Below are 21,208 nucleotides of genomic sequence, written 5' to 3' on the forward strand. Positions count from 1 at the left end.
TTGTCTTCTATATTATAACAATATAAAATTAAACATAAATACATAATAATAGCTCATAGATCCCAAATAAAATTCTAACAATAAGTAGAGTTATTTCTAACATTCTGAGTTTGTTCGATAAGACCTAGATTTCTTTTACAAGTCATATCCAAAAAGATTGTCGAAACATCAGATTTTTCTTATTATTTTTGTAAAAAATATAATTGAAATTTTTAGAAGTTTTGTATTGTGAGGTACGTTACAGATTTTCATTTCATTTCATGATGAAATGATAGAACACGTTTGAACTAAAAGATATAAATTAACAAAACAAAAAGTTGCCCTTATTCAATAATTGTTCATTTCATTTTCATTAAAACAAAATGAATAAAACAAACAACTTTTTCGGACATTCCCTCTCTAATCCTGATTCCTATTATCCACACTTACCAATTATTGTAAACATTAGCTAGAATTTTACTATAACACACCTTACTCGATTCTCAAAATCTATAAAAAAATCAGAATCAGATTTGTCAAACACTCCAATAGTTTGATGAAAGAAAAAACACATAATTTTCTATATGAATACAACATTCAACTACAATTCCACTCTCTGAACTTGAACCAAATGTATACTTTTTGTCTAAAAACGTATATTAAAAATACATCCAGAACACTTTTTGAACAAGCAGATACCGTGGAAACTATATACATACAACATCAAATAACAAAAAAGAAAAACATCAAATTTAAATTCTTTCTTCTTTATTTCTATTTTTTTCCCCTCTTTTTTTGTTCCCTTCCATTTTTATTGCCAGGTGGCAAATTTATCGACGTTGCTGACACATCTGGCAGACGGTTGCTGACTTGGCATTAGCAAAAGTACAATACTCGCACGACCAGTGTTGTCCGGAATCATCTGTGGCTCTTGAACCGCTTGATGACCTGGCAGCTCCTTTGCTTCTACTGCTTCTGCTCTTGCTGCTTCCAGCTCCCAATGTCCTCGTGCCACCTGTCCGGCTGCTTCCACCGTGCCCATCCACGTCAGACAGCCCGTTCTCCAACACCCTCACTAGATTCTCAAAATAATTCCTTGTCACACTGTTTAAAAAAAATCAGTCTCAGTCCAATGCACACCAAACACAGTATTGTCTATCCTGTCATGTGAAATTACCTGGTTAGCCCTGCTAGTTTCATGCGGAACTCGTTGAAGTCTTTTGAAGGGCTTTCAACATTGAGGTGAGTTTGTAGTTCCTTTTCAGCACATTGATGAAGTCGTTCCAATCCAGATTCTGCCTCACCTGAAACAATTATAAAAATAAAAAATAAAGTTTTATTTAGTAGAGTGGCAGTTTGGTAAATTATGGAATGGAAGGATGTGTAGAACCTTGCAAGTATTCAAAGAACTGGATTTTGGCTTGTTCGCGTTCAGGCAAATAATATCCATAAGCGTATGTCCACTTCAGCACTCGTCTACATTTCAACTATCTATAAAAATTCAAAAAACAATATTTATAATCAGGATTATATTATTTAAAAAAAAAACATGTCATCAATCAATAAATAAAAAAAAGACCTGTAGCCAGGCCTCTGTGATGAACTTTAGCTGTGATTCAGGCTGGCACTGCTTGTCACTCAGCTTCTCAAGCTACAAAAAATAAATTAAATTAATAAATATGCTTTGTATTTGTTACAGATTTAATAAATTAAATAAAATAAAGGATGTATAAAAAAATGGCTTACGTGTGTGCTTTGCATTTGCTGAAGATCTGCCAGGGCCTTTTGTCTAGACTGCAGAGCAGAAAACAAAAACTATCAAGATTTTTTATATAAAAAGAAACAATAATATAAAAATAATGATGTAAGCTTCCGGATTGGTTTGTAGCCCATCTTTCATAATAATGAGTGTATCTTTCTAAAGAGTTTTTAGCCATCTCTCTTCGTTTCTCTGTGTCATCATACTTCAGCCAATAAAATACATAATATTTATTATTTAATAATTCCAAATGTGTAAAAGATTTATTAAATGATATAAATCTTAATTTATCTTACCACTCCCTCTAGTTTTGTTGCCTCATAACGGTTGCATGCATAAAAACCACCTGTTCTTTCACCATGATCAGACCATGCACCAAGACAAAGCCTAAAAAAAAGACATTTCACAATAATTTTATATTAAAAAAGAATCCATAATTATGAAAAGTACATTGGAAAATAAATAAATAATAAACTTACCAGCAGGATTCAAATTTGCAAGGTGGAGTACATGTAATATGCATACATCCTTGGTTCTTTTCAATTGGTAGCTTGCATTTGGGACATGGTTTTGAATTAGCTAATATCCTGAAAAATTAATCAAGTCTGATCACAAAAATACAGGGGTAAATAAGTAAATATAACTAAATACCAATTCATGTTTTCAAAATTCTGCATTGTTCTTCATTATCCACTTTGACACGGTGTCACAGTCAACCCGTCTGTGAGCCTCCTCAGTACACTGTTAATATCAGTCAAAAGTAATGAATATTTATTTTGTTTTTCATTTAAAAAATAAAAATATAATAATAATAATACAAAAAACATGAAGCTTACATTCCAGCAAAAGCTATATGGGCTGTGGGCTGGTTACAACCTTTAAAAGTATTTCTTTTGGAAAATAGTGCAACCTTTAAATCAAGATAATAATAATTATCATATTTATTATTATAGTGTAACCTTTAAAAGTATTTCTTTTATAATTATTATTATAAAAATATAATAATAATTAGACAAACAATAGGGGCTGGTTGCAACCTTTAAATCAAGATTTACAAATTAAAATTATAAACTCAACAACATATTACATATTATATATTACTAATTATTGCTTAGTCTTACCACAGGGTGTGAATGCAAGTAGGGTGCCAAGTGTTTCTTCACACCAATGGGGCCTATTCCGGGCCTACCAAAACCATGTGGAATGCAAAATGTCTTGTGAAGGTTTAGATGACAAACATCAGCACCAATCCACCCTGGACTTGTTAAACCAACCTGTAAAAAATCAAAACCAAAGAATTTTTTTTATATATTTTCATTTGTTTGTATGATGTTTTAATTAAATTAAAACGACACAAGAAGTGTAATTTTTATGTACCTGTGCATTCATGTTAGCTCCATCCATGTAAACTTGACCTCCATTGTCATGAATAATCTTGCAAATCTCATCAATACACTCCTCATAAACTCCATGAGTAGAAGGATAGGTAACCTAAAAAACAGAGAATTTACTTTAGTTATTAATCTTTTTCTTTTTATTATCTATTTTTATGTTTTGATAAAAAAAAATTGGTTACCATAAGAGCAGATAGATACTCCTTGTTTGCCTCAGCAGCCTTGCGTACCTCTTCAATATTGATATTACCTTTGGAGTCAGTTCCCACAGTAATGATTTTCATTCCACACATAGTAGCACTTGCAGGATTTGTTCCATGTGCAGACACATGGATGATACACACATTACGATGATAATCTCCTCTCGCCTATAGTTGACCAAAGTCAATGACTTTGACTTTGACTTTATATATATGATTAAACTAAAACCGATATAAAAAGGGTATAATAATTTAGCAATTTAGCATACCATATGATAAGCTCGGATAACCATCAGTCCAACATACTCTCCAGCAGCTTCAGCATTTGGTTGCAAAGAGAAAGAGATGAATCCGGTTAAGGTACACAACATGTCACCCAAATTCTTGAACATTTCCTGCAAGATATTTTAAGTTGCTCTCAAGTAAAAAATAATAATAAGTCAACAGAAATATAATTTGGAATTGTAAGTCAAAACTACCTGATACCCTGTGCCTGTTGGGTAGGAGCAAAAGGATGCATATCTGCAAAGACTGGCCATGTCACAGGCATCATCTCTGTAGTTGCATTAAGCTTCATGGTGCAAGATCCCAGAGGAATCATACTGTGGCATAATGACAGATCCTTTAACTGCAGCTTACTAATGTATCTTAGTAGCTCATGCTCCGTATGATAACTAAAATAAAATTATTAATTAAAAAGTTGACTTTAAATTATGTAATCTAAGTTTTGAAAAAGATCCATACGTGTTGAAAATCGAATGAGTCAAATATGGAGTCTCCCTGACAAGTCCGGAAGGGATATTATCCTCAACCTCTGGTGCAAGTGACGTGGAACTGAATGTCACCTAGAATAAAGAATCAAGAATCAAGAATCAAGTTTCTTGATTTATATAAAGATTCGTTATATCAAAAGAAAGGGCAAACTCACGGGTTTTCCCAAGGCGAAAACTTTGAACAGATTATCAACGTCTTCAATCATTGTTGTCTCATCAAAAGAGATAGTGATCTGAGAGAAGCAGGAGCATATTTGACAATAAGTTTAAGAGCACACAGAGAGAGATAAAACATAGTTTTTTGTTAACATAAAAACATACTTACAGTGTTTTTGTCAATAATACGAAGATTCATCTGATGTTTATCAGCTTCTTCAACTATTACACTGGAATCAGCACATGTTATCTTCACAGTGTCAAAAAAGGGAAGTTCTTGAACTTGAACTGTTCCAAGCTTCTTCAACCCAGCAGCAAAAGTTGCAGCAGGAAACCAGGGGTAAAATCGGAAAGTTTCACTTTTTGCTTTTTAAAGTGTTCAAAATTTTAAAATATTTATCAGCATACCATTCATAACAGAGCTCCATTTAACACTATCTTCCCCATCACAAGGAATCAAGATGTTTCCTGGGTATCCTCTAAAATGTACCTGAAAATGCTGGGATTATATAAAAAATGTATAAAGTTAACCAATTTTGTAAATATTATTTTATAAAAATGTAAATTTTAGATATATACTGTGAAATTCCAAGGTCTTTCAGGTTCAGCACAAAGAAGATCAAAAAGGACCCCTGTTCGTATATACCTGAAAAAAAAAAACAGCATTATGTCAGAAAATGAACCAAATTAAAAAACAAAATATAATATTTTATGAACATTGATGTTACATTAATATTAAGAATAGGAATTACCGGTAAATTTGAAAAGTTTGTAAAATAAGAAAAAAAATATAATATATATATATATATATATATATATATATATATATATATATAAGAGTGAGAAACTCACCGCCATTCACCCACACTTGAGTGCAACATCATGAACAATGTTATTACGCAATGTGGCAACAATCTCGAGATACCGTATAATTCCAAGTTGATCAGCATATCTACATACATCCATATTTGCAATTAACCTACAATATTATCTGAACAAAACTTGAAACACCTTCACTTGTCTGATAATTACTTTTTTGGGCATAATCCTTCTAAAATCGGGAATTTGTCACAACTTTTTTACATCCAATGTCTCATCTTTTGGGAATAAGCATCAAGACTTTACTTATAAACCTCTCCGATTCAATCTGCAGAGGATGAGAAAACTCCAAGACCATGAATGAATTTTAAGCTTTCGGAATAAGCATCAAGACTTTACTTATAAACCGCTCCAATTTAATCTGCAAAGGCTATGAAAACTCCCAAGACCATAATGAATTTTAAGCTAGACCCCCTCTTCTGAGAATGCATCAAAGAATAAGAATGATCAATGCACCAGTTTTCCATTTCTATGAGACCTGTGGTGTCGATCTGCAAACAAAAAATTGTCCGGTTTCAAATCTCCATGAATCATTTGATGCTTATAACATTCCGGTCATACTTAAAATCCTAAAAAAAATCAAAACATGAAATTTCCAACAAATATTTATACTTACATCTAATGAATTCAACTTAGGATTAAGAAAATACCTTCAGAGAACCTCTATAATACATGAATGTTGAAGAGGACGATGATTTTTTTCAGTAATGTGGCTTTCATCTTCGATTCTTTCTGTAGAAAAGAAAGTTTCACAAATATTTTAGATATTAAACATAATCAGATGATGTGTGACTAATAATTACCTTGTAGCAGGTTGGTCTAGTATTAGAGAGGACGTCCGTATGGGTTTTCTCTGGCTATTTTGATGTAACCATATGATTAGTGGACCATCGTTTGTAATAATTGGTGGTTGCTAGGAGCAAATGAAAAGGAATACGCAAGGTACCTGATTAAATAGAAAAGGAATTAGGTCATCTCGCTCCTTCCCAGTCACACAAAACTACAGACACACACAAGAAAACACATTAAACCTGATAATATAAGACGGGTGATCAAATTCCGGCAACAAAGCCGATTCCGATCCCGATTGATGGTGATGCCTCCTTGAAAGACCGATCGTTGTCGAGATAGAGAACAAAGCAGAAAAGCGGTGTGTATTTGCAGGCCCATTGCGGATTAGAAAATTAACTAACATATGATTGTGGATGGACAAAGAGAAAAGGTGTTCTTCTAGAAATCGATGGAAGAAGTGGTGCAGGAAAATGGTGGATAGAAAACCCTAAAATTCAACAATGTTTGTGAATGCCCAAAGCTTCATCATAAACAGGAGGATCATGATCGGAGAAATCAATCCATTGAGGAGCGTTAATGTCTTCACCTTTTCGAACATAGCTACATCCATTGATGGATTGGAGATAGAAAGGGAAAAAAAAGAAGAAAATGACTTCATGTCGATATGTTGATATACGCTCTTCGCTGCTAACTATGTGGAGAGGAAAACCTAGGAAGGAATGAAACGCAAGAACGACGTTACAATGCGATGAGTATGAGTATTTTGGTGGAAGATGATAAACGATCTTAAGTGGAGAGCTAAGGAGGAGGGGAAATGCAATCAAGGTCCTTTATTTCTTTAATTTAGAATTTTAGGTTCTCTTTTAATAATATTTAAAAATTAAAGTTTTTTTTTCAAACAAGTAATTATAAGAAAACTATTAGCATTTCATTTTTTGTCAGATTTCTGTAAAATGCCCATATAAATTTTGAATCACACTTTACACTTTCTGTTTTATGGCCATTTATAGCATTTAACTTTTGTTTTCTTTCGAATTTAGCATCCTACTTAGTTCTTATTTTTCCTATTTTTTTATTTTCCTATTTAGTTCATCATGTTTTATCATTGTTTAAATCCATTACTATTACAACATTTTATATTATTTTTTTAGTATATATATCATATATCATTTTCTATTAAACAAGTAAACCTATGAATACAATTAACAATTTCAGAATTTTAATTTCTTTTCCTACTATTTTACCTATTTTTGCTAAATGTTACAAATCAAACTTAAGGACCTCTTTCTGATAAGGGTACTTTGGGTATATTATTAAATTGAAGTTTTCTTTCAAACAAGTAATTACAATAAAACAGTTAGCATTTAATTTCCTGTTAAATTTCGGTTAAATGCCCGTATAAATTTATAATCACACTTTGCACTTTCTGTTTTCTAGACATTTATAGCATTGAACTTTCATTTTCTGTCAAACATATTATTTTTATTATTTTTTTCTATTTTTCCTACGATTTTAACCTATTTTTGCAAACTGTTACAAATCCAACTCAAGGACCTCTTTTAGATAAGGGTACTTTGGGTATATTAGTAAATTTCCTTTCTTTAATACAAGTAAATATGTGAAAACATGTAGCATTTCATTTTCTGTGACACTTATATTTTCTTTCATTTTCTATCGAATATAACATCCTAAGTGCAATTTTGTAATTACAAGTTCAAGTAGGATGTTATAATCTACATATCCTAATAAACATCATCTAAATTAGGTAAAAGTCACACGGGTATAACTTTGATAACATGTAGTAAAGTGTAATGTATAATTAGTACCAAATAACACCAGGTTTAAATTACAACTTTATGTGATTATAATAACAATGTGTAATGCCTTTATAAGAACAAAAACTATATGAATTTCTTAATATTTTGGACTTATAGAAATATAATGCTATAGCTAAAAGAATATAATATCGTTGGTTAATGGTTAGTTTATTAAAATACAATCTCTTAATACGAAATAAGTCACAAATATAATGTCTTAATAGGAAAAAAATGTAGAGCTATAATTGGTAAAAGGCAAACAAGTTTAGATTTTCAAAATATATAAGTGGGATATTATTAAGGTTAAAAAATATAACTAATTTTTCTAATTCATTATTTCAATTTCATATTTATAGCATTCTACTTTATTCTTTTAATTTGTGACAATTTATAGTTTTTATTGAGTAGCATGTTGTATCGTTTAAAGAACTGCTATGTAATTTTTTTTCAGCTAACTAAATGTTTTCATTTCAAGATTCATGTGATATAAATTGAATCTTACCCACACAAAATCATTTACTTTAAGGGATATAAGAGAATATTGAAGTTTAATAATATAGAAACAAAGTCCGAAGAATGTTGTAGTCATACTAAGCGGGAATTTGATCAAAATATGAAATTACAGAAGTAGGAATTTCAATTTTTCTATTGAAAAAACAAAATCAAGATTTAATTTTGCATATTTTAAACAATAAATACTACTTGTGTAACCTATTTCATCACATTACACTGTGCATCTTCGACAGAAATGAAAGCTACTGATTTTACCTGTTGTTCATCGTCGCCGCAACTTCATCAACTAATTCATAGAAAAATCACACAACAAGGTCGCCACTGTCCACCATTTTTTCTTCATAACCTTTTCAACGGAGTTTGATCTCCTTCCATGTATCCTTCTACCCTAATCTCCATTAACAAATCAGACATCCATGCATTTCTTTATCAAAATCATACCTAAATGTAAAGATAAAATTTAGTGCTAAGAAGTGGAGGATGGAGGTTTACATAGCCTGTGAGGATGCTACAATGCCGATGAAATCGTTGGCACTCAAAATGTAGAAGGTTTCCAGTTTGTCCGTATCAGGTCACTAAGGTTTTTTTGTGCGTATTAGACCAATATGGTTGTTATTACCGTTTAGAAATAGTCTTTTTTACCGGTTTCTTCCCGTTTAACCGGTAAAAAGGACTATTTCTAAACGGTAATAACAACCATATTGGTCTAATACGCACAAAAAAACCTTAGTGACCTAATACGGACAAACTGGAAACCTAATTACCCTCCTAAGTCATTAACCCTAATTATTTAGAAAACATGTTTACTAATCAATGTGACTGACTTGTTTGACTGAAAATAGTTGCTTCCATTTAAACTTATCACACAACCCTTCCAAAATTTCCAAGTCCAAAAACTCATATGATTGATGATCTTCATTACATAAATATGCAACATTTTATCAATAACTTCTTTTTTGTCATTTAAATGTTTACATGAGCACATCCATATATACAAAAACAATCTCACTTTGATACCTCCCATCAATGTCTACATTTGATAACGAATGGAAATGTAAAACTAACAGGGACTTGCAAAGGATGCATATTATCAATTATTTTATAAACAGCAAAACCACAACATGAACTAAGAAACTGAAGTTGCAAAATGAATAAAAAATCAGCACATAAACAAACACATACAGACTATATACAACACATAAACGGAAGTTTATAAAGCATGAAAATTAATGATAGGAAAAGCAAAAAACTTAAAGGAGACTTTATACAAAGAAACATCACCCTTACTTGCCACAAATGGTTGAAGACATCAATAAGAAGATCAATCTGACCATGAAATCCACATGTTGTCTGATCATGACTTCAGTAGTTCATCTACTGAAACGTAAGAATTGCAATTGAACTCTATTAACATTTGAAAAGGGAATTAGGGTTTCAGAGAAGACGATGAAGGGTTTAAAAAAAATTGGACCATTTCTCGATTTGTGCGTGTCATCCTTGCGCATGGGTCATGCTAATCTTCTCTGTATCGTTCCAATTTTTTCGGATGTCCCCGAAGGGACGACTATAGATTAAGAGCTTCGCCATATAGAGGAGTAACAGGTTCTTCTGTTGGTCGATATGGGACGACGCGAGTTCTAAACGAACTAGTTTACTGTTGATGGTCATATATTCTCAATATCTTTAAAATTAGGGTTAATGACTTAGGATGGTAATTAGGTTTCTAGTTTGTTCGTATTAAGTCACTAAGGTTGCTTTTGTGTGTATTAGACCAATATGGTTGTTATTACCGTTTAGAAATAGTCCTTTTTACCGGTTTCTTCCTGTTTAACCGGTAAAAAAGACTATTTCTAAACGTTAATAACAACCATATTGGTCTAATACGTACAAAAAAACCTTAGTGACCTAATACGGACAAACTGGAAACCTAATTACCCTCCTAAGTCATCATCCCAAATGTAGAAATTGAACACGGGATTTGGTCATTTGGTGTATACGACAAGCCCAAGATAAGTGAAATTGGGATACACATACGTTTTTAGGGTTATAGTCATTAAAAGGTAAAAATGTAACTTGAAATATATTATGGATTATGTTTTCTTATTTACAAGTTAGATTATTAAATATTAAATTTTAGCTATGAATAACGAAAAAATTGCTATAGAACGTATATTTCCAAATTACACAACAAATCAAATTGGTTTCTTAAAAAAACTTATATTTTTATTTCAATCTATAAATTTTGCAATTAAATAAAATTCACCTTTTTCAAAAATAGAAATTAGTTAAAAATGTTATTATTAGATCAAAATTTTAATAAATTTGATTTTATTAGGTTGGATACGTTTTCTACTCTAGACTACAAACATCAAATATAAATGCGTTTTTATTAAACCATGTAAATATGGCATGTGTATAAAAGTAAATTTTCGCGAGTATAAAATATAAATATTAATAAAATATATATATTAATGTAAAAACTTTATATGATCCCTGACTAAAATGTTGTACGACTATATATATATATATATATATATATATATATATATATATATATAACTAAGATATAATTCATTTTTTAATTTACATTATATATAGGAGTATTAACTTATGGGAGGTTTAATATATATTAACTTACGAACCAATTACAAAAACATTAAGTACAACATCTATGCAGCATAAATACATATGTTGATATATGATTATATATACTTTCAGGTTTAGTTACAATCCAAAATACGTTTGTAGTTTTTTGACATTTAGCTTTTTTTTGGACATATCATAATTAAAAATATTAACCATGGTTTCCACGGGTTATAACCTAGTATATATATATATATATATATATATATATATATATATATATAGGCTTAAGTTATTTTGTTTTTACTGACTATTGTGTGCCAGAATGTACAAATCTGGACCAACGGGTGGAATTCATCAATGGACATGATTTGAGAGTGTATGATATTACAATGGGATAGCATGTACCATATAATTACACAAATTTTAGCAAAATGGTATTTTGGACAATTAACTACAATTATAAAAGGAAATTTTCGGATATTTATGGATAATTAATTCTACTAATTTTAAAAATATGATTTTTTTTAATTAATTCTAACATAATTTGTAAAAATAATCGATTTATTCTGTCAGAATATTTTTTTAGTTAGAATGATGCTCTTTCATAATTTTATTCTATTATAATATTATTGAATAATAACAAAATTCTGGAATCCGAGGTTGAAAAATAACTACATTCTAACATATTCTGTCAGAATAACATAATGTCAATCATAAACTACTAAATACATTCTGAAAAGAATACACAAAATAGATTCTTGAACTAATAATATATCAAATAGTTAATTGTGATTCTTTGAATAATAACAACATTCTGAAAGAATAACAAGTGTAATTCTTAAAAAATAACAACATTCTTAAACATTGAGTGTGATCATTCTTTAATTCATTCTTCAAACATTTCCCATCAGTTCTTCAAGCCATTCTTCAAGCCATTTGTATCACAAATTCTGTTAGAATGCAACAGTAAAATTCTATTAGAATACATTATCAACATATAAATATTAAAATTTTATCAAAATAAAACAGTAAAATTCTAGCAGAATTTATTATCAACATATAAATAATTAACCAAAACCATAATCGGAAGACATGAATAAAAAAAATTAACAGATTTTTTATCCTCTCAATTTATTAACAATCAAATTAATAAAAAAATTATCAGAATTGATACTTCCATGGTCCTGCAAAACAATTTATAATACAATTGAAACAAAGTTGATTCAAGAGTTTTGTTAAACACCTTACTTACAACAAAAACCTTTATGAAGAACTCATTTATATTTGCCAAAAAAATAGTTGAACTTATATAAAAAGATTGGATAGAAAATCCAGAAACCTGATTTAAGCATTTTATCGAGCAGTTGGTATGCAGCATGAAACTTTCTTTAAATTCTCAATAATGACAGCTTATCCCTTGGCCAATATTGAAACCTGTGAAAAACATGAAAAACAAAAATCTCGTCTCTTAGGATTTTTAACAAACAGTTGGTAGACACTAAACAAAAATCTTGTCTCTTAGTTTTTTTTTTATAATGATGGATGTTCTGAATTGCCCCATAATCAAAATTCAACAAATCAGTAGATCCCAAAAGGATTAAAGAGTGACAATTCTGCAATATATAAAGCTATGGTAAAGTAAACAGATACCTGGATATATCCAGGTTTTTGCGGCCTCTGGGTCAATGCTAACGTCGCTTACTCTTTCGTCATTGCACTCAACCTTATCTTGGGCATCATGCCGTGCATCCTGATTTGCGGATTTCAAGCTTGTCGATCCAATGAATCTATCAAGTGTGGATTGACGAGAAGAAGAGGGCTTGTTGTTTTCAATCTTAGGGTAAGAACCCGTATGTAAATTGGAATTTCGATATATGGTTGCGCTGGTAGTAGTAGTAGTAACTCCAGATGATGATTGTTTAATGGCTTCACCACAGGCGACATCAATCTCTCTAACGGCTGCTTCCCAATCAAAATCCTAGTGTAAGAAAAACGAAAAATGAAATCAAGAATGGTTGACAGAAATGATATGGGGTTTTGCGAGAGATATGGTTATGGAGTAGCTTACGTCGTCGTCGTCAATCGTCTCAACAAGAACAGCCGATGCCATTAACCGTGTTACAAGAAGTAACTAGCGAGTCTGTGAAGTTGCAATTGAAAACAAAAACCCGGGTTAGTGAGATGAACAACGATTTAAAAAGGATATGTGATACTCATTTAATGATTTTCCAAATATACAACATTTATTTTTGGTTTATAAAGGTAAAATGACTAAGTTACCCTTTATTATTTAATTAATAATTTCTTTTTTCCTAAATTCTGATTGGAGCATTTAGGCACACAATATTTGCTAAAAACATTTGAACCTATCTCTCTCTCTCTCTCTCTCTCTCTCTCTCTCTCTCTCTATATATATATATATATATATATATATATATATATATATATATATATATATATATACTAGTAGCGAGCCCGCGCGATGCAGCGACGTCGAATAGTTTTAACGCAAACGATTATTTTTTCGACATCTTATTTTAAGTTAAAATGAAAGACAAAACTGCAAAATTGGTCCTTGTGGTTTGCAAAAAACTTTGGATATGGTCCAAAACGTTTTCAACTTGCATGGAAGGTCCAAAATCAAGAATTTTCTTTGGTTTTGGTCCTTGAAAATTTGAAAGGACTATTTTGTCCTTATTATTTAATTTTCACATTTTCTTTATTTGTTTTAATTGTTTTGTAATTAAAAAAAAAGCAAAAGAAAAGAAAAATAGAAGGCATGTCCACCCCACCCGATCTCTCTCTCTCTCTCTCTCTCTCTCTCTCATCAGGTCGTCTTCCTCAACTCTGGTTCACTTCCTTCCAATTTTCCCGATCAATCTCATAGTCCCATTTTGGAGGTTAGTTTCACCTTTAATTCGAAACAAAACTGAAATTTGCTACCATTATATCAAATAATTTCTTCTGAAGTTTCAATTTTCTTCATCTGGGTCGATTGAAAAGCATCTGCAACTCAAAAAAAAAAACAAAACCTACCCTCCCCTGTTTGAATCTTAAATTTACACCCCTAAATTTCCAATATGCATGGCAGTCAAGCCCAAACTGTGTTGGAATTCTTCTCTGGATTCGACGAGACGTGGTGGTGGAGACGATATGATTGGGGGTGCGTGAACTGCCCAGGTCGACAGTGATAAAAACATGACTTTCTAAAAAAAAAACTTTACAATTTTACAGTTTTAACACTAACCTTCAATGAGAACCAGGACCCATCCTAGACGACCCCGATACCCTACGCTCGGAAGCTGCTTCGAACACCGATAACCATCTATTAACGGCTGATTTCTTCTGTATTGACCCTATCGGACTTGGGTAAGGGCTAGGGTTACGATTTGGGCTCTAAATCAGAGCTGGAATCACTGATTTGATCTTAGTCGATCTCAGAAAAGAAACTCGAAGTGAAGAAACACGAGGGGAAGAAGCGTAAGGTGAACAGATTGAAAATTCTTCACGGGGTGAAGTATTTGTGATGTTGTGTCTTTGATTTGTGGAAGATACATCAAAATGGGTTGAAGATGAAGGGTGGGGAAGACGATATGAATGGAAAAGGTCATGTGTGTATGTATATGTGTGTGTGAGAGAGAGAGAGAGAGAGATCAGGTGGGGGTGGACCCGTCCTATTTTTCTTTTCTTTTGCTTTCTTTTTAATAATAAAACAATTAAAATAAATAAAGAAAATGTGAAAATAAATAATAAGGGCAAAATAGTCCTTTTAAATTTTGAAGGACCAAAACCAAAGAAAATTCTTCATTTTGGACCTTCCATTCAACCTGAAAACTTTTTGGATCCCATCCAAAGTTTTTTGCAAACCACAAGGACCAATTTTACAGTTTTGTCTAAAATGAAATGTACATTGTTGTTTTCCGTTTAAAAATGAATTTTGTTATAATGTTTGGATTAAAAATAAAATATGTTTTTGTTTTAGATTAAAAATAATATTTTATTATATTTTTGGGTTAAAAGTAAAAGTATATTGCCTTCTGTTTATTTTTAAAAAGTAATCTATTGTTTTTTATTAGTAATAAAAGTGCATGTGGTATTTCGAACAACCAACTATGTATTTCTAATTACATTTTTATAGTCAGGTGGCGAATACTCTCATGTTCGTGAATAATTTCCATTTGATGGGTGGCGATACGCCGATATCACTGTATAGGAATGCTAAAATTGTTGGGTCAATTGTCTTCGTGATTATGTTTTAGTATGCACATTTATGTATGTTTTTCGGTAGCTTCTTGGTAGATTTTATATTATATTTCTTCTGTCCAAAAAAATATCTTAAAAATACTTTCAAATGCTTAATAATGTTATATCGGAAAACAAATTAAATATAAAACAAATATCAACCTACAACATGCAAAAGGACAATCATTACTTCGTATCACAAGTTATGGGAGACTTAATTAAACCAGTAACTTTTATCTTACATAACTTGTTACTTGTTTTTCAATTACCAAGTACTTGGTTGCAGTTTTTGTTATAGTGGCCCACGTGACCATCATCATGACATTCTTGTATAAAAGAGAATACATACTACCTACTTTCTAGTATACAAGAGATATACTTTATTGTATTTTGTTATGTTAATACAAAAATCATAATTTTTTTTTTTCAAAAGAAGATCAAACTTTCTAGAAAAATATATAATTGAGATAATATAGAACATGATACTATTTTTTACTTTAGCTCAACCCAAATTAAATTTTAGGTCTAATTGTACAAAAGAATGTTAGCTTTTGTATTAATAACACAAAAATCGTGTAGTATCTTGTGATAATTATTAATGATAAAACGAACAACAATACCAATAAATTTTAAATTAAAAGGGTCTTACGTTAACAATGCACTTGATATATTATACTCTGTATTAATTCTTATTTTCTTTTAAGTTTTTTTCGTTGCATAACCGCCTATTATATTTTACGTGATAAGTTTTGTATCTAAATATTCTTTTGATCCATGTACCGTTTTTCATTAATCAAAAAGATAATAATTATTTTATTTTATTTGGATTATATTATTTTACCGCTTAAAATATATTACTTTTCTTAAGAAACACTCATGCCACTTTAGTAAATTTAAAACTTTTTTTTTCTGTAATTAACTCTTTTTGGATTGACATGCTTATCGAGAAACAAACCAACATTAATCAAAAAGATAATAAATTATTTTATTTTATTGGGAGTTGGGATCATATTATTATTTTAACTCTTTGGATTGACATGTTTATCGAGAAACGAACCAACATTATGTATTCTTTGGTGATAAACCAACAGTTAAAAACTTAAAATATACAAATTAAATATGTAATGAAAAATATATTATATTGCTATTTAAATTATATCGGTTTAAAAACATAACATGTATAGTGCATAAAGTGTTCTCAATGTTTTTTTTTTCTAAAATACGACTTTAATATTCTAAATGTATATGATATCTAGAATTTATAATAATATTTTATACAGTATTAGGTAACATATACAATATTATATTCATTTTAGAGTCTCTCAAACTGTTCCTAACGAAACACCATGTAAGATTTTGGTCTAAATCGCTGTTGGAAGTCTGTAAATTTTGAAATTTATATTAAATCGTTTCTCATCTTTATTTAAAATTGTTCCTACTATATCATTGCACAATGTGTTGTTACCACACATTGGTAGATTACGTTTTACCAACAATTAAAAGATACACTGTATCAAAACATAAAAATGCAGCTTTATGATAGTATAATCCTAATTAAGTCTATTTAACCATTTTCATAAATTTAAAAATACAGATATACAATATGTATCAGAAAATCTCTCGAGATTGATAAAAATACATCATAAAACACAAATTGTTTGCTAAAGATCTACCCAATTACAATATAAAGATCTATACAAACAATATACAAACAACATAAATCATATATATTTTCCATAAAATCTACACAACTACGCCAATCATATATATTTTCCATAAAATCTACACAACTACGCCTTATATATGCAATGTACAGTGGCATTTGAATCTATACCCCATATTTAACATAGATATTTACAAATCACCAAAAGAACATTAACAAAAATAGAAATATCATGAATAAAACAATACCAGCAAATGTGCAAATTAATAGATAATACAGAAGTTAGACTATCTTGGCACCAAAAGTATGCAAGGAGAAAACTACCTTGGCACCAAAAGTACATTTAGACTATCAACACATTTATTATCGGACACAACCATGGTTCTAAAAAACACGCCATGGCGCGTCTCAAGGCGTGCCATGGCGCGAGGCATGGTGTAGCCGTTACGAAAACGTTCAAAGCAGGTTTGTTAAGCGTGACGTCCAAATAACGTGGCAAGGCGCGCCTAATCGCGATATGGCGCGAGTTTTTTTTCAAGGCGCGAGTATTTTTTGTTTTTTTCTTTTTGAATTTTTTATCGGGCCTAAAATAATTGAGTTTTTGTTAACTTTTTATATTACTAATATAACACTTCTAAAAACTTGATATACTTGATAAAAATCAATAATTATATGATTTATCTCTTTTAATTTATATAAAATAGTTACGTCTTGAAAAACGCCATGGCTCGCCAAGGCTTGTCATGACTTAACTTTTACCTTGCCGCCAAGTCACGTCTCACGTTATTTAGAACCTTGGACACAACACATGTACATCCAGATCTGAAAACTTACAAACACATAACTTACTTATATCTGAGAACCGTTTTTCATATTTATGTTTTCGTGTGTGTATAAATTTCTAATGAGAGACAGAGAGGCGGTTTGGTAGGGTATACATCTTCGAACCGGATATAGACATGACTCAACTTTTGATTGTCTAGGTTTTTTATGAAATGGCGGTGGTTTGAGGTCTGTATGGCGACGTTTGATGGTTTGCGATGCCGCCGACAGTGAGGTTTTCCAGTGGGGGTGGTGGTGTTAGCGGCTGAAAATGGTGAGGTGTTTTAGATCTACGACCTTATGGGCTTGTTTAGATCTATGGTTTAGTTGTGGTGGTGTTGGTTGTGCGTTATTATTGGAGGTTTAGCAGTGGTGGTTCAATGGTGTTCTTGAGACGAAGGTGGTGGTGACGGTGGTAGTATCGGCAGCAGCAGTGAGAACAGGCGGTGTGAGCGATGCTAAGTGGTGTTTGTATGTCACAATGAGGAGAAGGAAGGCTGATCTTACGGTGGTGGTCGACGTTTCCAGCGGTTTAAAAGATGGTTTAGAAGGTGGATCTGAGAGTGGTGGCTGGCTACACTTTAGAAAGAAAGTGATTTTTTTTAAGAAAACGTGGGTTTCAATTTTCATATTAGGGCTAAGGTAGTGTCCATGGTATATGGTATATATAGTGTCGTATATGTATTATAATTGGTCAAATTTGTTTCACATCTCCACCATTTAAATTATATGAAAGGTTGGTCTTAAAAACCTTTGGTTCCTATTATTATTATAAAGTAGTAATATATATATATATATATATATATATATATATATATAGGTTTAAGTTCTATGGAAAACAAAAAAACCTAAAAAAAACCCTTAAAAATAAAAAAAATGTATAAAAAAATACTTATAAATGACAAAACTTTTTTTTGAATTTTTTTTTATAAAAAATCGCAGCCTTTTCTTAAAATTCGCTGAAAAAAAATAAAAAAATCAATTTTTTTTAATAATTTTTTTTTTAATTTTTTTCATCGAATTTGTATAGAAAGCTGCGATTTTTTATAAAAAAAATTCAAAAAAAAGTTTTGTGATCTCTAAGTAATTTTTTATGCAGTTTTATGATTTTAGGGTTTTTTGTTTTCCAAATAATCCTTCCCTATATATATATATATATATATATATATATATATATATATATATATATATATATATATATATATATATATAGAGAGAGAGAGAGAGAGAGACTATTTTTAAAGTGAAGACACCTTAAAAAAATTGAGAAAAAATACAAATCATAAAATCGAGCATACTAGTACATCAGAGAGAAAAAAATTTGGATCATTAAAATTGAAGCATGGATCATTTTTATGATCCATGATTCAATTTTAATGATGCAATTTTTTTTCCTCACGAATATAGTACTATGCTCGATTTTAAGATTTGTATTTTTTTAGATTTTTTTTTTCAATTTGTTTAAGGTGTCCTCACGAGTTCTCACCGGAACCGGACCCTATATATATATATATATATATATATATATATATATATATATATATATATATATATATATATATATTGTATTTTGGTTAAATAGAAAAGTTTTAAACGGCGAAGACATATATAAATTAATTGACTATTATATATATATATATATATATATATATATATATATATATATATATATACTCAGCCACATATTTCTTATGTTCCGTTCTAACGCTCCGGCATACCGACAACAATATGGTATGCCTAATCATAAATGATTGTATGACAGAGAGGTATAATCATATATGATTATGCATGTTTATACGTATGTGCCTAATCATAAATGATTATACATATATGTCTGTTCACTGAGTGAATAATCATAAATGATTATGACAGTTAGTGGCAGAAGAGGTGGTGGTGACAGTGGTGGGGTCAACTGGTGTCATTGGTGGCAGAAGAGGTGGTGGTGACAGAGGTGGCGGTGGTATAAGTAACGGAGGTGACAGTGGTGGAGTCAACCGTAACGGAGGTGGAAGTGGTGGTGGCGGTGGAAGTGGTGGTGGCGGTGGCGGTTGTGGTGGTGGGGATGGTGGCAAAGAAGAAAGGAACGGGTCGCGCTATATAATCATTTATGATTATAACAGTCCTGTCGCGCCGGTACGCAGTAGGGTTAGAGCGACAGATGTGAAATATATGGTTGATGTTGAATCTCAAGATCTCTATTTTATTTTTAATCTCAATGAAACCTCTATATATATAGCTTTTTCATAAGCCCTACATTCAAAAAAGAAAACTAAAGATTGTAAAAAACCAGATGAAGACCAAAGTACCAAATAGACTACTTACAACCCATCCATATCCTTTCTTTTAGCTTCTTTTTTATCCTACAAATCCCGCCATCAAAACAGTTTCCTGAAGTTCTTAAATTTAGCCTATAATCTGCCTGCAAACATAACATGTGTATACACAGTAAGAAAGGAAGTTTATGAAGAAGAATAACATTTTTCTCTGCTTCTTTCATACACATCCATATACTTAAAAAACATATACCCCTAAAAACATATACAACACAAATACATATAGTCTTTTAGCAAATCCTTACAGTGGAATGCCCGACTAAAAACTCAGTTCAATGGTGTGAAAAGCAGACAACCAAAATCTTATGGAGTCCTAACATAAACCCCTAAACTCAGATTTATCAAGAACCAACAATCAAAAATAGACCGTGGAAATCATTGTTTTACAAGAAAGTCTTTTAAGTAACATTCAGTTAAGTCAATTCTAGTACTGGTTCAATTAAATTATGTAAAAAAGCATAACCTAAGTTCTAATGTATAAAAAATTAGAAAGGAAGAGAATAATACATGATGTTAATTTCATCAATTGATGAAGGAAAAATTAAAAAAGAAGAAGATGACCATATACAACAAAAATCTACAAGAAAATCGTACCTTCATCCACACTATTGTTGCCTCAGCAGGCTTCTTTGCCCATCTCCTAAGCAAAAATTACAAAGCAACCATAGGGGCAAACAAAGACGGCGTGCAATGGTGAAGGAGACGACGATTTAGAAGAGAGAGTAGGGTTTAAATATTAAGCAGTGATGGTTTGGTGGTGAAATCATCCGATAGTGGTGGTGATTGTTATTATAGTCATAACTTGTTGCTAAAAACCCTTTTGCTAGGTCTCCTAATTGAATTCTTCATCGTATGATTTGGATCTTACCTGAAAATCCAATTAAAATAGATTTCCAAATAAAAAAATATTACAAAAATGAAAATGAATGTAAGAACACAAAATAATCACTAAAATAAACCTTATAATCGGTTAGGGTTTAGCAAAGATTGATTTGTAGTCAGAAATTTCGAGTATTGTTCTTCACTTGATGTTTCATATTTCGTGGTCACATATTTGGATTGAAGCATTAGAAAGAGTATCAGAAAAGCAACAACAATTGCGGGTGGTTGAAGGCAAATGGTGGCGAACAGATCTAAGTTTCGAATAATGGTGAAAATAAAGGAGGCTATGGATGACAGAGAACAGAGTAACGGTACGACGATGCAGGCAGCGGACTTTTGAATATTTTGGTGGACAAAGGGGAAGGTGAAGGTTATGGGACCTAGATTATGGAATATTGGGCCGTGATTGGTGAAGATA

The 21,208-nt window shown here is 31.0% G+C and overlaps 1 protein-coding gene, 1 non-coding gene and 2 pseudogenes across 4 annotated transcripts; all 4 read right to left on the reverse strand.

Moving 5' to 3' along the window:
• Positions 1 to 555: 555 nt before the first annotated feature.
• LOC145134919 (putative E3 ubiquitin-protein ligase ARI8 pseudogene) lies at positions 556 to 1,466 on the reverse strand (annotated as a pseudogene). The gene is made up of 3 exons (XR_013719420.1): positions 1,370 to 1,466; positions 1,157 to 1,283; positions 556 to 1,083 (listed from the first exon to the last, which is right to left on the reverse strand). The product of XR_013719420.1 is annotated as a putative E3 ubiquitin-protein ligase ARI8 pseudogene (transcript).
• Positions 1,370 to 2,311, reverse strand: LOC145134917 (putative E3 ubiquitin-protein ligase ARI8). The gene is made up of 5 exons (XM_079069725.1): positions 2,218 to 2,311; positions 2,035 to 2,125; positions 1,726 to 1,943; positions 1,559 to 1,630; positions 1,370 to 1,470 (listed from the first exon to the last, which is right to left on the reverse strand). The coding sequence occupies exons 1-4, from the start codon at positions 2,259 to 2,261 to the stop codon at positions 1,618 to 1,620; spliced, it is 366 nt and encodes a 121-aa protein (XP_078925851.1). The 5' UTR covers positions 2,262 to 2,311; the 3' UTR covers positions 1,370 to 1,470; positions 1,559 to 1,617.
• LOC145131225 (glycine dehydrogenase (decarboxylating) A, mitochondrial-like) lies at positions 2,218 to 12,958 on the reverse strand (annotated as a pseudogene). The gene is made up of 18 exons (XR_013717778.1): positions 12,917 to 12,958; positions 12,499 to 12,826; positions 5,802 to 5,872; positions 5,702 to 5,709; positions 5,130 to 5,213; positions 4,841 to 4,907; positions 4,752 to 4,760; positions 4,431 to 4,631; positions 4,261 to 4,338; positions 4,077 to 4,177; positions 3,812 to 4,006; positions 3,602 to 3,749; positions 3,315 to 3,500; positions 3,116 to 3,229; positions 2,860 to 3,012; positions 2,575 to 2,648; positions 2,390 to 2,479; positions 2,218 to 2,325 (listed from the first exon to the last, which is right to left on the reverse strand). The product of XR_013717778.1 is annotated as a glycine dehydrogenase (decarboxylating) A, mitochondrial-like (transcript).
• LOC145135182 (U6 spliceosomal RNA) lies at positions 9,722 to 9,824 on the reverse strand. The gene has a single exon (XR_013719647.1). It is a non-coding gene; the product is annotated as a U6 spliceosomal RNA (small nuclear RNA).
• Positions 12,959 to 21,208: the final 8,250 nt, after the last annotated feature.

Source organism: Lactuca virosa, chromosome 8, assembly GCF_052849685.1.
Source record: "Lactuca virosa cultivar CGN04683 chromosome 8, Lactuca_virosa_CGN04683_v6, whole genome shotgun sequence".
Taxonomy (NCBI): domain Eukaryota; kingdom Viridiplantae; phylum Streptophyta; class Magnoliopsida; order Asterales; family Asteraceae; genus Lactuca; species Lactuca virosa.

Coding starts and splice junctions, on each gene's coding strand:
- LOC145134917 (XM_079069725.1), bottom strand. CDS start 2,261: ATGCATATTACATGTACTCCACCTTGCAAATTTGAATCCTGCTG. Junction 2,126..2,217: donor TGCAAATTTGAATCCTGCTG/GTAAGTTTATTA, acceptor TCTTTTTTTTAG/GCTTTGTCTTGGTGCATGGT. Junction 1,944..2,034: donor CAACAAAACTAGAGGGAGTG/GTAAGATAAATT, acceptor TATTGGCTGAAG/TATGATGACACAGAGAAACG.